The sequence below is a fragment of the Zosterops lateralis genome (assembly GCF_965231275.1).
Source record: "Zosterops lateralis genome assembly, chromosome: 20".
Lineage (NCBI taxonomy): Eukaryota > Metazoa > Chordata > Aves > Passeriformes > Zosteropidae > Zosterops > Zosterops lateralis.
In genome coordinates, this window is record NC_139780.1 from 6,751,896 (window position 1) to 6,769,190 (window position 17,295).

General features: G+C 41.9%; 1 protein-coding gene across 3 annotated transcripts in view; it reads left to right on the forward strand.

Annotated features, from left to right (window-relative positions):
- Positions 1-17,295, forward strand: part of MAPKAP1 (MAPK associated protein 1) — an 80,323-nt gene that overhangs the window by 24,498 nt on the left and 38,530 nt on the right. For all 3 annotated transcript variants that reach the window (XM_083875618.1, XM_083875620.1, XM_083875619.1), the window contains exons 5-6: positions 9,311-9,483; positions 13,466-13,642. In XM_083875618.1, coding sequence (XP_083731744.1) covers positions 9,311-9,483; positions 13,466-13,642 — 350 coding nt within the window. The remainder of the gene's footprint in view (positions 1-9,310; positions 9,484-13,465; positions 13,643-17,295) is intronic.

Below are 17,295 nucleotides of genomic sequence, written 5' to 3' on the forward strand. Positions count from 1 at the left end.
CACACCTAAGGAAACTTATAATTTTCTTCAAGGAGGTGACACTGACAGAATTAAAAATGAAGGAGCCCCCTGAAAAGCCAGTTCATTACAAATTAACAGTGGTCCTAGCAAAGCAGTGGGCTAAGGCGTGTCAAATAGTGATATGGATAAAGAAACCCAGCATTTGGAGCTGTCAGCGCCGGGAGCAGAGCGAGCCTGGGAACAAATTAATCACATATTGTCAACGCAAAGTTGCATCAAATTAACACATCGGATTCCAGCATATTAATGTAAGAATGCTTTCACCTGATTATTACTGCAAACCATTGCCACTCTCTGACTGCAAAGATATAATTAAATTGCTAAATAGAAAGTGCATATAATATCTCTGCATGCATTTAGGATGCATGAGCTGAAAAGATCACATCCCAGTAAGTGACAGTTTCTATTTGTAGGAAAACTTTACTTTTTTTTCCTCTCTCTTATTTACTTGGGAGTACTAGAGGATGAAATTAGAAAAGTTAGTGCTGTTGTTTGCACTCCATACAACTTGGTGGAACTCAGGTTGGGTTGAACTGATTGGTTGTGCTACGTGAGAGGGAGGAATTCTCTTCCCTCTGCTCCCTCTGCTCCCTGCCTTCTGTGGGGCAAGGAGAGGGAGGAGGAGATGCTCCAGAGTTTTGGAAGAATAATATCAAAAATCAGATGTTAATACTTGGGTAATGATGCTGTTAGCTGATCTTAGAGAGGCTGCTGGCTGATTCGTTTAAAAATTAAGCTGCAGTTGAAATCTGAGATGGGATAGTGCTTAAATTGGGCACAAGTATTGCTTGTGCTGTGTGTGGATGGCTCATGGAGTTGTTACTGCAGAAACCTGTCCTGACATTCACAGAATCACAACTGTTGGGGTTGGAAGGGACCCCTGGAGATCATTCAGTCCAGCCCCCTGCCCAGGCAGGGTCACCCAGAGCAGGGGACACAGGAACACATCCAGGTGGGTTGGGGATGTCTCCAGAGAGGGAGGCTCCATAAGGAACCCGCCTCTGGTTTTGTGGGAGAGATGGAAATTCTGCTCCAATATTTGATTTCAACCACTGCCGTGAAATGAAGTCATTGGCAGTCAGAGGGAGCTGAGAGTGGGGCTGACCCTGCCCAGAGCCCCTGGAGGACCTGGAGTGGGGCAGCAGCTCTTCCCAAGCAGCCACTTTTTCTTTAAATATTCCTTTAAAAATAAAAAAGGAGAAGGAAGACAAACAGCCAGTACAGTGAAACACGCAGGAAAATTGGTGATGCCTTGAAATTAAAAGCATTTTTTAGGCCATGGCCATTTAAAGCAGCTTAATTAGAATTAAAGAATTTTCAAGAGTTTTTATAATGCACTTGTTAATCTTTTGGCTGAATCATATTGCGTTTTATTCTATCTAATTGATTTTTAGCAATTTAGTAGTGTCATTATCTTTCCCTTAATTACAGATCAGATCAAATGAAAAACGTATTCACAAGTTGAGGTTCTTAACAGCCGAAGAAATATGGAAATGTTTTATTAGCACGTGTTTCTAATGGCTGCTGTTTGCAGAAGAGTTGGATGTGTCCATTTAACAGACGTTGTTGGGAGAAACATTGCTGAGGGAGAGAAAGTTGGGTTTTTTAATTTCTCATAGGATAGTCTTTTAGACTATGCCTTTACTTTGACCCTGGTAGTTGAAAAATCATTTTAAAGCATTGATGGTAATTATGGAGAAAGGGCTCACTTATGGGTTTGTTTAAGCACCATGAAATCACTAATCAAAGAGTTCTTGTTTTGTAGTTAAATATTATATGTAAGTGAAGTGGTAATTGGTTTATTCTTGATTCCAGTATAAATTTATATTTCACTAAATTAATTTTTTATTTATTTAATGTTTCCCACTCAGAATTTGTAAAGGCAATATAATGCTCAAGTTCTATCCATGTTATTTCTTTTGTTTCCCTATCTGAACCGAAGAGGGAGAAAATTCTTACCATCTTCTTAATACTTGTAGAACTTGCTTGATTTACTAATATGAGCAGGTCTTTGTTGAGATTGAATTTATGAATTTAGCACACCTCTGACTGCTGTGGATCTAAATCCTGGGGGGAAAAAAATGTTGAAAACACTTTATGTCAGAACGTGTCCTGCATCAAAGGTGCTTGAACAGCCCATCAGTGCATTATCACATATTTTAAGGGCAAAAGCATCCCGAGGTTGAAGTCTTTAATGGTCCTTTTAGAGGTGCCCCGAGTGCCGCGTGGCTCTTGGGGTGGTGGTGGGGAAACCCCTCCTTGAACTGGTTCTGTGTGATGGAAGCACTGGTGTGCCAGCACTGCCTGCTGCCAAAAGGGAAGGGAAATGCAGTGCTACAGAAGTGTCAGTGGGACACTTTGTATTATTTATTTTTTATTATTTTTTATTTTCTATCAGTCCTGATCTCCTGTCCAGTTCTGTGGGATCTGCCCTGGCACTGTGGGGTGGGCGCTCTGTGACACCCCAGTCCAAGAATGCAAATTTCTTCCTGAGTGCAAGGAAGCTGGGCTTTAAGGAGGTGGTTTGGGGGCTGATGCTGAGAAAGAAATCATCTGGTGGAGAAAATCAAATCCCATCTCCATGAGCAGCCTGACTCCACATCACACTCTGTCTCTCTGGTAATTTTTAAATTGAGGGGCAAAAAGCTGTTGTGATAGTCTCGCTAAACACTGCAGAACAAATTTCCATATAAAGCCTTTCCTAGGTAGGAAATTCCAGTTAATAATAATTTGAAGAAAAAAGTATAGTAAAACTTGAGCATATTAACTATTAGGAGTTTAATTTGAGCTCTGGGGGAAATGATGTATCGAGGTAGGTACGGTAAAACTGAAGAGATTGCAGGCAAGTTTTACAGATGATTTTCTCTTTCTTTTAAGAATAATTGAGTCATTTTAATGATAAGCCTTGCTTGGATTCTTTGAATGGACTGCATGTAATTAGTTGTAGCTTCAACTTTGAAATGTTTTGACAGAAAATGTATCATTTAGCGGGTGCATTTTTTCCAGCATCTGCCTTTAATATTTGTTCATTTTCCGCAACACATAACTTCGCTACTTCAGGTCAAATCGCAGACAAACGGCTGCGTTCCCTTTGTTACCTCGATTGTTTCCTTCAGGATGAGGGAGAATAATTGCACAGAACATGTTTTGCAAGCAGCTGGAGCCCCGTTCCAGCTGAGTGCAGCACCTGCGGGCCGGCGGCGGTGCCGGCGGCGGGGCCGTGCCAGCCCGGGCTGGCGCTGCCGGGCGCTGCCGCTGCCCTTCTGCAGCTTCAGCTGGCAGCAGTGCCAGGGAATGCACCCTGTCTGGGTTAGACTAATTAGAGGGATGATTTGTGAAATGCTGGCTATTTATTTAATTAATCACCGGCACAAAGCTATAAAACCCATATTTTAAAAATCCCTGTTAGTTTGCCATGTGGTTAATAGATTGTGGCACATTAAAAAGTGACACGGTGATGTATTAAAAATGTTCCACCTAAGGTTGGCTGATGTCCTCGAGGAACTTGAGCTGTCTGCTTTGTGCAGCAGAAGCAGAGGATTAGAGGCTGATCTGTTCAAGGATTGAATATTTCTGAAAACATTTATCTTTTTTAGAGCATCTGTTTGTTAAAATAGATCGTGGCATGTTCCTTAACACACAAATAATGTTTATGATGTAGTTTTAATTATAAGTTTTGATTGCATTTTGTTATTACAAAGAATAACTCTATTCCTCAGCATTAAATTGTAATGTTTATTACTAAGTAAAATATATATTATTCTTCCAAAGAGGCTGTTCCTTCTCCTTGCTAGAAGAAATTTGATGATGGTTTGGGGTAATGAATGCATTTCTGCTGCAGCTGGAGCAACTCCACTTGGATCAATCTAAACGTGTGTTTTATCCCTCACTAGAACTGTGGGAGCTGAGCAGCTCAGGGCTGCAGGGGCAGGGTGAGCTGGTGCCACACAGCTGGTGGGACATCCCACCCTCTGTGTTTGCCTGGGCACGTGGAGAGGGAGCCAGTGTGGGGCAAAATGCCACGGGAGTGTGGCAGGGGAGGGATGGACAAGGCCATTTGTCCTAAATCTGACACTTAAATGGACATAAACACAGCCTGGGCTGTAACAGGGATGGACCTGAGATTTCTCCCTCCCTCCATGTAGCATTTGTCAGAAAAAAAAAGCGATATTAAGAATTCATATTAGTAGCACTCCAAGTAAACCAGATTTTAATTCATAGAGAGTTGTATAAATGAAAGCATGTTACTATAATTGCAACGTGCTGTTACCAGCATTATGCATCTTATTCTTTGCTCAGGACTTCCATAATTTTATTAATTGTGGGAGTGAATGCCAAGTAAGGGCAGGCAGCGATTCGGGTGCTTAGTTGTGTGGTTATTTATGTAAATCCTGGTTTTGAGGTGCGTGTAAAGGCGTGTTCAGGTGGAAGCGTGGAAGGAAACTGTCCAGCTCAGAGGTGATGTTTCTCAGCTGTGTGTTGTATAATTAACTGGTACATTAGGAGGGGGCTGGAATAAAACATGAGCATGTTAATGCAGCCTGGAGCTGGGGTTGTAGTGATCATTGCAATGCAGAGGACGCATTGCTCAGAGCTGCTGCTGCCTCTGCAGCCTGTGAAACATCTGGACCTTTAATTGACAAATCGCACGGTGCTCTGCAGAGCAGGCATGCTAAGTGAAGTCAACAATTTAAAATAAAAAATAATAGTATGTTATTTACCTTGGAGTTAAATATTCATACTTTGTTATGCTTTGGATAACAGGAAATTACTGGGTTAAATTTTTATGAATAGTGACAGTGTGAATAAGATAAATTAAGTATTTAATGATGTTTAATGGAGTTTTACATCGTGATCTGCTAACTCTGCAGCACGAGCTGGGGTGATACGAAGGAGAATCCTCTCCTCAGAAGGGAATAACTTTGGGGCTTCACTGAGAAGCTGCAGTGAGCTGGGGGTGCACTCCAGCCTTGCCGGGGTGTTCTCCACACATGGTTTAAGAGTAACAGAAGGAATCAAGTGCCCAAAGTAATGAAAAACTCCAATGCTGGTGTAACCACCTAATTAAATAAACCCCACTCCCCTTTTGCCATGGTAGGGAATAGCGTGGTGGGTTGGAGAAGGAAAGAAAAAATAAAAATATGGTCCCTCATATTGCCAAAAACATCTATGTTCTGATCTGTTAGAAATTTTTATGTGTTGTAAATGCTGGGTTATTGTATTTCTGCTTTTCCCCTTCAAGTATTTTCTGTGTGTCAGTTAAATACTTAAGGAGTAAGTTATGTTGTGGAGGTGATTGCTGGATCACAGAGTGTATTCAACACCCTGTCACCCAAACCAAAAAACATTTAAAAGTGAGAGGACATTTTGCATTTGGGAAGGGAAAGCATTTGTTTCCATTTTGTGCAGTGTTTAGCATTGTTTGCTGGGAGGTGAGTCAATGACTTGAATTAATTATAATTACTGAAGAGACATATACTGATTGAGCAAATAAAGTAGTAAGCTCATTCGTGCCAAGGCCATCTAATTAAATGCTAACTTTGGGTAAGCTAGATGTGCATGAAAGATTAATTTTAAGAGGTTTTTATGACTCCCACTAAATAATGATTCAGTAAAATCTTTGCATTATATCATTAGAACATCTAATCTTAAAGTGATATAACATTTAGTCACAGAACTCCATTGTGCAGGAAGAGGCAGTAAATTTTCAGTGTTGAAAATCAATCACTTTTCTCTTGGAAATGTTTATGGACTTTGTTTTAATTTTGTGCTGTGATGTGCAGTGAAGCAAAGCAGGAGTGAGAAGGACATGGTGTACCTGGCTCTCCCTGTTTTGCAGGTGCTGCAGCACCTTTTAGGGCCGAGATGTCCTAGGATGGAGTAGCTCTCCCCAATGTCCTGTGTCAGGTGAAGGATCAGTGGCCACGTGTGACCTACTGAAGGTACACATCATCTGCTCTTGGTGGGAGGGGTGCATTCCCTCCCTTAAAATTTGATTTTAAATCTTAGAAAGACATCTTATATTGGAAAAACCGATAGATTTAAATTTTTTTTTTTTCAAATTCAACACACTGTAGGAGAGCACCATTAATAAAAATACTTGGAAAAATTTCAATGATTTATTGTACATTTTCAGTGTATCCAGTTACTCCTCACTTTCTTAAAGGATTGGTGGGATATAACATTTCTAACAATAAAAGCTTAATGGAATCAGACTTGTGATTTCCTAGAAAATTAACGAGATATTTTGTCAATTTTATTCCAGACTTCATTTGTCAGAATATACAGTGTCCAGTGACAAGCTAAAAGAATTTTTTGACAAATTAACTGTGCCACAGGTGACAGATCAGGAAAATGTTAATTTAACAGCCCCTTTATGCTTCCCAGATTTATTGGAGGCTATTAAGGAAACTCCAAATGGTAAGGCCCCTGGCCCTGAATAGATTTTCCATTGAATTTTATACAGGATCTATTAATAAAGTTTGATGCTGCCTCTTTGAATATCAGTAATTGTCCTTTATCTTCTGGGTTTCCTCAGCATTTCCACTTGGAATACAGTTTTTAGTCAGGAACAAGAAGTAATTGTGGTTCCAGTAATGCCTGTGGTCTGGTTCTGGGTGATTCCTCCTGGAGAGGAGACTCCAGGTCTGGGAGAAGCCAGGAGTTGTCACTGGTGGTGTCACTGGCTGGGGTGACCCCTGGCCACAGACTGGTCACTGTGTCCCTGTGCCCAGTCCCACAATGTCCAGCCCTTGCCCCATGGGCTCTGAGCAGAGCATTAATTGAGCTCTCAGGGACTTCCTGCACAATTAATATTTTGCAAGATGGGCTGAGGGTATGGATTGACTCTGTCCCACAGACAGGGGCCCGATGGGTTGGATTTATAATGTGGCTCTGAACAAATACCACCAATTTGCAATAAACACAGTGGAGCTTTCCTCCACACCCCCTTCATGTGGGACTGATCAGTCTCACTCTGACCCATGGGTTTATACAAACATTTCCTACCCAATGTGACAATGGATGTTCTCTTTACTGCTAGAAAATATAATTGGCTTCAGGTTTCAGCCTCTCTAATACTTCATGGCCATCAGCTTTACAGAGCTTCAATTGATAAAACTATTTCTCTCACTTTTTTTAAAGATCTTGAGTATAAGAGCAGTGCTTTGAGCCATTTCCCAGTCCTGCTGTTGTTGGGATTGCTCCCCTTGCTCACAGAGCAGTTGGAACCCTCAGAGGTGTGTGAATTTTACCTGGTTTAAGTCACCTGGCATTTTGGTGCTCACATTAAGTGTTTGTGAGTAGGAGAGCAGGATGGCTGTAGTGGAGGGAGTTTGGACAAGAAAGATAGTAAAAATAGGCTGGAGGAGGTAGAGGAGATTTGGAGATGGGGAAGAACTAAGAAAGGTTTAGTTAAAAAACAGCAAACACCAAGTAAGTCACAGAGTGGGGCAGGGCAGAGCCCCAGGAGTGTGACTGTCAGGTTTGTGATAGCTGGAGTCCAGGGTCCCTGAATGGGGTGATTTTATAAATTCCTGGGCTTGGGTTATGAGTTCACACCATTCATGATGGATAATCTGGTCTCTTGGGTTATTAGTCCCAGCTCCTGGCTCGTTTGTTCCTTCCCTGGCTTGGTGCTGGGTGTATCAATTGTAACCTTGGCATCCACTCCCACATCTGCGTGTCCATTTTTCTTGGATTTTCCATTATCAGGACCCAGCATCAGTTACAGTTCTGCCCTCCTTGGATTTATGTATGTAACTGACTTAACGTGCCAAGAAGCCACATTAATTTCCTGGTAACTGCTGTTTGCTCCTTCTCTTGCCAAAGCAGCCTCAACTCTGGGGTGTCTCTGGCCACGACCGCAACGTCACCGACTCCCTCGGCCTCGTGTGCCCTGGGTGTCTGCACCTGGTGATTTGTCACCTGGTACCTGGTTATTTCCCTTTAAAAATAAGTTGTGGAAGTAGAAAAGCAAGAGAGATGGAGAGAAAGAAACCCACCCTTGTGTTTTTTACCAGCTATAGCTCTGTTGTGCTCATGATTTCGTGAGGTTGTGGATGGTGTCTCAGAGGGTCCCAAGTACTCAAGCAAAGGTTGTTCAGGTGAAAAGAAAGTGAAGGAATGTCCCGCATTCTGTTGCAAACCTAACCCTTCCTATAAATGAGCAAAACCAGTTTCTTCTTACCCTAAAAACATGGGAAGAGGAGCTATCTGTTCTATAAAAATGCTTTCTTAGAAAACAAATTTATTATGTTGAGATGGATTTTAGAATACTTCTAGCTATGCCAGTATGAATAACTTTAATCTTTAAATTCCTATTACTTCTCTAATTTATAATCACACTGAAGGATCAAATGGTTTTTAACAATATATTGAAATTAGCACATGGCATTTAACTCCCTGTTTTATGCTCTCATTATAGATTTATAGCATTGAATCCTTTTATTCTGTTACTTAGAATTCCAAGTGATTAATTTAAGAAACCCTTTCTCTTCTCAAGGCCCTTGTAATATGGAGAGAGATGAAGATACAGAGTTACTTTGAGTGCTTTGAAAGAGGGGATCAGGATGTGCAATCTTTTGTTTGTTTAAAAGATTTCTGGGTGAGAGCTGCAGCCCTACCTGCAGTGGATTAAACATTCTTTTCTTGCAATGGAAACTTCATAGATCTCTGTGTTGCTGTGTGTTTTATGGTTCATTTAATTGTCAATCTCCAGGGCACCAAATGGATTCTTTTCATCCAGTAAGTTCCAATAAACCCCAATATTAGTTGATTCCTCTTGGTGTCTTCAAACAGAACACTCCAGTGGTTCTGCTGTGTGTGTGATTTTGCTCTTCTCTTGGCAAGCCAAGGCCAAGTCTTGGTGAGTGGCATTTGTGCCCCCTGTGGGGAGCTATGGGCTCCTCAGGTAGTGGGGAAGAACTCCAGAAGAGAGCAGAATTGCAGAATCAAGGGTGGTGCACTTCAGCAGTCCTAGACTGGCTCGTTGGGTCCCTCTTCCTCCTCATCCCACACATAATTCAAGTTTTTTGAATTTTGCAGGAGCATGAGATCCTGCAGCAAAGTTCAGGCTCTTTATGGAAAATCTGTGAAATAATGTCCAGGTATTTCATGTCCTTTTTACAGCAGGGAAACAATTGGAACTTAAATGTTCAATCTTCTTCCAATTTTAAGCCATAGCAGCATATTTTAGTTTTCCTGCCGAACAGAACTCCATCCGCCTGGATTTTCTGTAAACCCTGTCACACTTTCTTATACATCCTGATGGAATCTGTTTCCTTAACAGGGCCACGTTGGTACAACGGCAACCAAAAAAATTGATGTCTACCTCCCACTGCACACAAGCCAAGACAAGCTGCAGCCCATGACCGTGGTGACCATCGCCAACGCCAAGGTGCACGACCTGATCGGGCTCATCTGCTGGCAATATACAAGTGAGGGACGGGAACCCAAGCTGAAGTAATGCTCTTTCTTTACTACCTCTTGACCTCTAAATTTCTCCTCTACAGCTTTTTTTTGAGTACTGGAACAGATTTCTGTGTCAGTGTTTGGATATATAAATCTTAGCACCTTCACATTTGTCGGTATTTCCCTCTCAGCAGCACATGTGCACCTCCAGCCATTTCTCTTTCAATTAACTGCTGTGTGCTGGGAAATGATCAACAGGAAGGCTTGGATCTGTAAATGAATCATCATTTCTAAACTATGTAAAAATAATGCAAACTTTATCTCTTTTGGTGTCACATAGGCATTTGTTATTTCATGTCACATCTATTTTTTGGTAGTGTTCTTAATGGCTGAGATCACAAGATGTCAGATAAAGTCCAGACCTCCTCTAAGTCTCTTTGCTGTGCTGGAGCGCTGGTGGTGTTCAGTGAGAGCTGTTCCTTTTTCCTGGCAGATGGCATGAGATGCATCAAAAGGTTCTTCAGAACAGCTCACCTGAGCAGCTTTCGTTTTAGAACAGTTATGTAAAATCCTTCTGGTTTTGCTGGGCCATAGAACATAAAGTAAGAACTTAAGGTAGTTTATTACAGAGTTGTCAGTAGCAGTTACTGGCAGGGATGTCCCTGGTGCAAAGGAGGTTGATAGTTTTGTTAGGGTTTTTTCTATATGAGCCAAATTTCGCTTTTTTTATTGTTTCTGGAATATTGAATAAATAGGGTGGGGGTTTTTTGATCCTGAATTTTGCAGCTCACTCTTTCAGCATTTTTCAGGAGCCCTGGAGGGCTCAGCAGTCTTAGCTGCTGTTGTAGCACAACTTGGGGGGGAATGGGAAGGAGGTCACTTGGGCTCCCATGTTTGGATTTGCTGGTAGACAGGGCACCACAGCAAAGCAGCTCCTCTTGAAAACACTTCCATCGATATTCTTTCTTTGGATATAGGCTTTCCCCTAGCTCTTCTCAACAGACACATGAGATATTTCTGAGGTTAAACACTTGGGTTTGATTTGTGGGTTTTTTTGGTTTTTTTCTGGAGAAGAAATATAAAATCATTCACAGATGGTGCCATTTCATTTGCTGTTATTAATTTCTGTTCATTATATCACTAGTTCAGAGAATTGTCCTTTGTGTATTGTTAGTTCTTTTTTAACGAGTAGGACACCACTGATGTCAGTCTTTGGGCACACACATATTTTTCAGGAACACAGCAGATCTCAAATGGAACAAGTGGAGTGTTCCATGAACCATCACTGCCCACAGTGAAAGGCAACAGTGGGAAGAAATGAATTTCACTGTCTACCTTGAAGGATAAGATGTTATGATGTGTCAAAAAGTGCTCATGAGCAAGGAGGCTGTCCAATGTAATCAAATCTCAGGGCAGAAAGAATAAAATAAATAATGGAAGCGCGAGTTTCCAAGAGCACGTTAGACACAGCAGCAGCTGAGAATCTGGGGACAAAGGCTCAGATTAAGGGGCAGAGCCTTGAGTTTCCAAGAAGTTTGTTTTCTTGTAGGTTCTCAATTATTTCTCATGTCTCCATCATCTTTTTTAATTTGGCACTGCTGACTGCCAGTCCTGGGGCAAGGATTGATTTAACTGTAAACTAATCCTCATATTTCCAAGTAAGGAAGGAGCTCGTGTAGGGTACCCATTCTACACTGGCCATTTGTTCCTGATTTAGTCAGGTGAAGGTGTAAAAAGGCAAAATGGGGATCACTGTGACACTGCACTAAAATACATCTATAGAATGCCTCAGATGGGTATACAAGGCATGCAGAGTGACAACAATACCTGCCAGTGACACTGTGAGAATAATGAGGAGATTTTAGACTTTATAATTAGGAGCAACAACCCCTTCTGTCTTTAGGAAAAGAATATATTACTGCCTGATTCCTTTTCCTAAAAGATAGGTGTAAGACTCTGAAGTGAATGAGTACTAGTTGACAGCTTTGAGAACATTCTGTATTCAATTAGGCTGCCTTTTTGATTAAAATTGTATTGTATTTGTCTCTATTCAGTCTCTTGGTTCGAGGAACCACTGACTGTATTAGCAGCCCTGTCCCTGGCCTCTTACACAAGAACTTGGGTTGTAACCCAGCAGACCATTTTCTTGCCAATCCCTGACAGATGTGCTGGAATTATTCCACCTGCAAAAAATAAACAAAATCCCTTTCTAGGATAAAATTAATAGTGGAATGCACAATTCAAATACATTTGCTATTTTTGGAAGTGAGGAAAGCTGTTACATCCCTCAATTTTTCTGCTGAACTTGTAAGTTTCTTAGCTAGAATCTCACTCAGCCTGGTGGAGGTTCAAAGTGCAGAACAGTTTTATTCACTGGACTTTTTTTGTTTAACACATTTTGGCTAAATCTGTGTTAGTGTTCAGGAGCCCAGTCCATGATTGAAGATATTTGTAACCCCTTTGTTCTGTGGGATTTAACCAGTTCTGTGTATTTTCCCTGTGTTTAGTGTTGGTGGCACTGGGATGGCTTTGGGGCTGTGCTGGGTGTGTCCTGCTGCTCTATGTCTCTTTGTTCCTCCAGCTTTAATGGGAGTGATGCAAATGTATCTGGGGCAAGGGATGGAGGGACAGGACACAGGGAATGGCTTCCCACTGCCAGAGGGCAGGGCTGGATGGGATTTTGGGAAGGAATTCTTGACTGTGAGGCTGGTGAGGCCCTGGGTTCCCAGAGAAGCTGTGGCTGCCCCATCCCTGGAAGAGTTCAAGGCCAGAAAGTTTCTTTACTAGTATTTGCAGAATTTTCAAAATTCGGAGTGGTGAATGTTGCTGAATTACCTTTTGGTTAGCAAATTTGCAGCTTACATTCGGAGCAAGGCATCATTGTTCCCTGTTTTCTATAATAAATGTCTTAGTCATGACAAGATGCCTATAGATCACCTGGACTAAGCACTCTCAATAAAGCACAGTTGCAACCAAAGGTTTGTGAATTAATTGAGAAAATTGCAAATCAGGTAGTCAGTGAAATAATTCATTGTCACATCCAATCAATAAACTTTGTAAATCAACTCATTTAATTCAAAAAATGATCTATATAGATCAAGCGACCAATTAAACAATTAGCATACACTTTGCAATTAATTAATTTAAGCATCAATCATGCAATTAAAACTCCAAATTTAAACTGCAGAGTTTAGAAACATGCTGCCACGTGCACCTCCAGCTTTACTGCATGGCTGGGGAAAGGCCTGAGTGCTGGCAGGTTTACAGTCAGAAAGAATACTTATTTTCAGGTCAATAATTTAAACTGAAGTAACAGTTGAAATAGATTTCAATGCTAGGAAATTATGATTAATACCTGTTTGGTAGCTATAAATAGTTGTTTCCCTCTGGGCTTTCATCAGTGGAAAGAAAGAGGCTCAGCTCTTTATTTCTTTCACATTGTATCTGTTTCAACTTTCTGTATTAGTTCTGCTTGTTGGTGTTTATTAATTTGTAACTGCTTTTAGTGGCTGAATTTAGGAGTTTAGTAAAGGTAAGTTTTCTGCTAATCATTGCTACTGTGTTGGACAGATTTTTTACTTTTCCCATAGTTCAGTATCTTGCATTCCTGCCTGGGAGCACTCTCTGCTTTTCCAGCCTACAGTCACTAAACTTCCACAGTTGTTTGATCTGTGAAAATTCACAGACGCTGCTTGTTTGCCTTTAGCTCTGAAATGTAGTCATCATATAAATAAACAAATTTCCACAAAAGGAGAAATATTACTTCCTGTTTTATGAAATCATGAAACCTTTATAGTTTTTAGTGTATTTTAATAATTGTCAAGTTTTGCTTGTAGTGCAGTTAAGGTTGAAGATGGCTTTGTTCTGAGGTTTGGGGTTTTTCTGTCAATATGGGGTTGTGGCAGCAAGATCCATTGGGACCTTTGGGGACATATTTGTGTGGGTGTCACCGGTGGCTTTTCAGACCTGTGGCTTTTCAGACCTGTGGTTCTGCTCCTGTGGCTGTGCTGACTGCAGGTGCTCTCTGTTGCAGTGACAATGTCAGCGCCTACTGCCTGCACATCGCCGAGGACGACGGTGAGGTCGACACCGACTTTCCTCCCCTGGACTCCAACGAGCCCATCCACAAGTTTGGCTTCAGCACCCTGGCACTGGTGGAGAAATACTCGTCCCCAGGGCTGGCAGCCAAGCAGTCGCTCTTCGTGCGCATGTGAGTGCCAGGCACCCCCTGCCCTCCTCCTCCTCTGCTGCCCTTCACCTGAGCTCATCAAAATTTGGGGACTGCACATGTTGGTGGTGCTCGGCATGAAGGAAGGGATTTTATAGACAAATAGTTGCAGTGTGGGTTAATAACAATGCCGTGGTTGGGGAGAGAAATGAACAGTAACCAAGGACAGTAGTTGGGACAGGACTGGGCATTCCCCTCTCAAGTCCAGAAGAGTTTTGATGAGAGATATCCCATCCACCCCTGAGACCTGAGCTTGTAGATCAAGAAGAATTTGCTATGTCCTTATCAGTGAAGTAGGGATATACACTGTGCTTAATCATTTTATTTTTCTTTATTGTGAATGAAAAATCTCTTAAACCATCAGAAGGCCTTAATTACTAGAACAAAATGCCAGGAGCATAAGCCACTTCTTACTTGGGAAAAATATTTCATTTTTGGAGCTCTTGAAATGAAAATGCTAATAGGGTTTTCCTGGTTATTGGACATTACTTACATTTCTTAACACCACAGCTGCTTCTAGTTCTGAATAATCAGACATTTTTTAAAAAAATATGGCTTATTTAATTAGTTTTTATATTCTTTATTGTGTACTGTGTTTCTTAGTGACATTCCAAAGCATCCTACTGAAAGCCGTTGTCAGAAATCCCACGTGTATTCCCAAAGGCCACATTCACTTTGTTCCACTGCATTAGGGCACTGGGAAATAAAATATTCTGGCCCCAGTGTTCACAACTGAGTTATTCAAGACTGAGATGCTGGGCTGTGCTACACTGAGGCTGTGGTGAGGAAGGGGAGATCGCTGTCAATAGACAACTAAATTGTTGCTGATTTCTTATGTGGAAAAAGTCCCCTTTCCCAGCTGCCCCCTCCCTACCCCCATGTTGCACTGGGTGCATGAGCTGGGTCAGTCTTCACTGCAGGGGCGAGGTGTGGGTCAGGGTTTGGATGCTGGCTCAGAGGAGGTGGCACTGCCCCTCCTGTGGGAGCCCAGACACCTCGGGGGTCCCAGCATGGCCAGCAGAGCTCTGCCTGGAGCTGGGAGCAGGATTAGGGTCCAGCTGCAGGTCCTGCAGAAAAATGCAAAATCTTTTGGTTTACCATCATTTGTGCTGATGTGAGGAGTTTCCTTCTAGCTTGGGAGGTGCTGCTGAGGAGAAGTAGGACAGCTGTATCATAAGCAGTGCTCTTCTGAAAGGGTCAGTTTGATTCCAGTGTCCACATTGTGATTTTAAATGGCTTGTGATTACTATGTAAATAGTTAGGTTTAAATTAGAATTTTTAACGTGTCCCCTAGGATAAAGAATTACTTGATCATCACTTGATCAAAAAGTTGGTACCTCTGTGAGTTTTAATGTGTGTGCTGTCTTATTTTTGTATCAGGGATCTGTTGTAAATTCTGTCTTCTTCCTCCCCTGTCACCCCACCAGTGCATGTAATTGTGGTTTTATATTTTGCATCTTTTTTTTTTTTTTCCTCCTTATGCTGAAGTATCTCAGCTGCTGTCATGTCAGCCTTGTGACTTGTAATGTTTATTAATATTGAATCACTGTTGAAAAATGTTGCTGCTTATGAGGAGCTCAGTGCTGGGGCCGTGCTCCATCTCATGGATGTTCGCTCAGACTGAGCAGGGAGCCCCGCCAGGGACCCCTCTTCAGCAGGACATGTTTGAGCAGAAACAGTTTGCAGAACTTTATACACTCAACTCCTGCCAAGGCAAACTCTGAGCCACTTGAGTTAGTTATAAATACCCAGAGGTGGTGGCTGGAAGTAGCCCACAGTGCAGTTTATATTCTGAGCTGGATGTGAATGTCTTTGTGGCTGTACAGAGTAGTAAATAATTGAGTTTGATTAGGGAGAGGGACCTCATTATCCCCCCACCTGTGCCCAGCTGGTAGGGGAGGGTCGAAATGAAGCCATTAGCTGTCGCTCTTACTGGCATCTCAAAGAGCTCAAATACATCTGTGTCTTATTTTCTTTTCTGGCACAATCAGTCGAGCAAGCTAAGCAGGCATGACCGAATTTGGCAAGTTCCAAGGACTCTGGCAAAGTTACACAAGGAGAAGATGGAGGGCAGTCATTCTGGCTGCTCACTGCCCATTAGTCTAGCGAGTTATGTTTCTGGAAGGTGGCTGCTGTGGAAAGCAGAGCTTTGTCCAACATCAGACACAGCACTCACACACGGCCCCACTCTCCTGTCCAGGGTGTTTGTCAGGAAAAGGCAAACAAAGCACCACATCCATGGAAATATAGGCTTCTCGAGGTGGTGAGGTCATACCTGAAAGGATTAAAATAAATCTGTACCATCATTAGGGCTTTTTCCCTTGGAAATTTTATTATTGGAACTTGACACACTCCATCTAATGGTGTTTCGAGGAGCTGTGGCTCAGCTGCCAGTTGGCACACAGAGGAAGTTTGGTATCCAGTTCCTCTACTCTGTAGCACATTTTTTCTGTTTTGATATTGTACTTAAATTGCTTTGACTATTATATACAAATTTTCAAAGCAGCACCTCTGCCATACCCAATAGTTTAAGGTTTGAAACCCTTTTAAAATACCAGACTTGCATCATGCATTTGCAAATTCAGTTCAAAGCCCTGAAATGTGTTTTTTCTTGGACTGCAGCAGCACTCCCCAGAAGGCCTCTTCCTGGTTTGTACATGGGGGTGAGTAATCTGCAAAGTGCATTTTAGAATATTCATATAAAATTTAAGACAGTTAATGTGGGTGCAAAATTAAGAGTGTGGCTCCCAGGATAGTGGAGAGGAAGGAGTAGGAAGGCATCAGAAGATTCGATAGAGGTCTAAGGGCTGCTACAGTGGTGTCAAAATGCAGCCAGTTAAATTCAGTAGTGCACAGAGCTATGCAAGGCCAACCTGAGATGCACAAAAGCAGGTCATTTAGGCTGAGAATAAAAATTGTGGCTAGCATTAGTTAGTCCAGTTCCTATCACTGTGCACTTTATCTTAAAAATTACCCAGCTTAAAATAAGTCCATTGCATCAGCTGGGATTTTGAGTCTTAGCTCTGACTTTGCACTGATCAAGTGGAAATTGCTATTAGTCACTCCCAGGGACTTCCAGCTTTGCTAGTGAGCTTTAAATGCTATAAATTCCACTTCTGGAAAATAAATTCCACTTCTGTGTTTAAAAAAAAAAAAATTAAAATTGCTTCAGACTGGAAAGGAGCTTTTCAAAAAGTTCTCATTCAGAACAGAAACCTTTTGTCCTTCCAGTGTAGGTTGTTTTATTTGGTGGCAGAAGAGGGGACCCAGCCTGTTCCCATGGCACCATGAGGAGAGCCCAGTGTAGCTTCTGCCTCTGCTGTTGCTGTTGTTTCCTTTTCCCTCTCCTGAACCTTGCCACCCTGGCTCCGACGCGGAGGCTGTAAAAGAAGATGGAAAGCCAAGTTACTGCAGAATGATCACTATCATTAACATTCACGGGTGGTTCACTTATCATTCCTGACTGCACAGACATGGCAGCCGTTATGAAACGTCCACAGGTGTAGCACGATGATACATATTACATTGTGCCACAATGGATTTATGTATTCTGTAACAAAAGAAAAGTGTAATGAAAAAATACAGAAGGTAATCCTTTATTCCTCCACTGCACAATTTATCAGTAATGCCTGTGG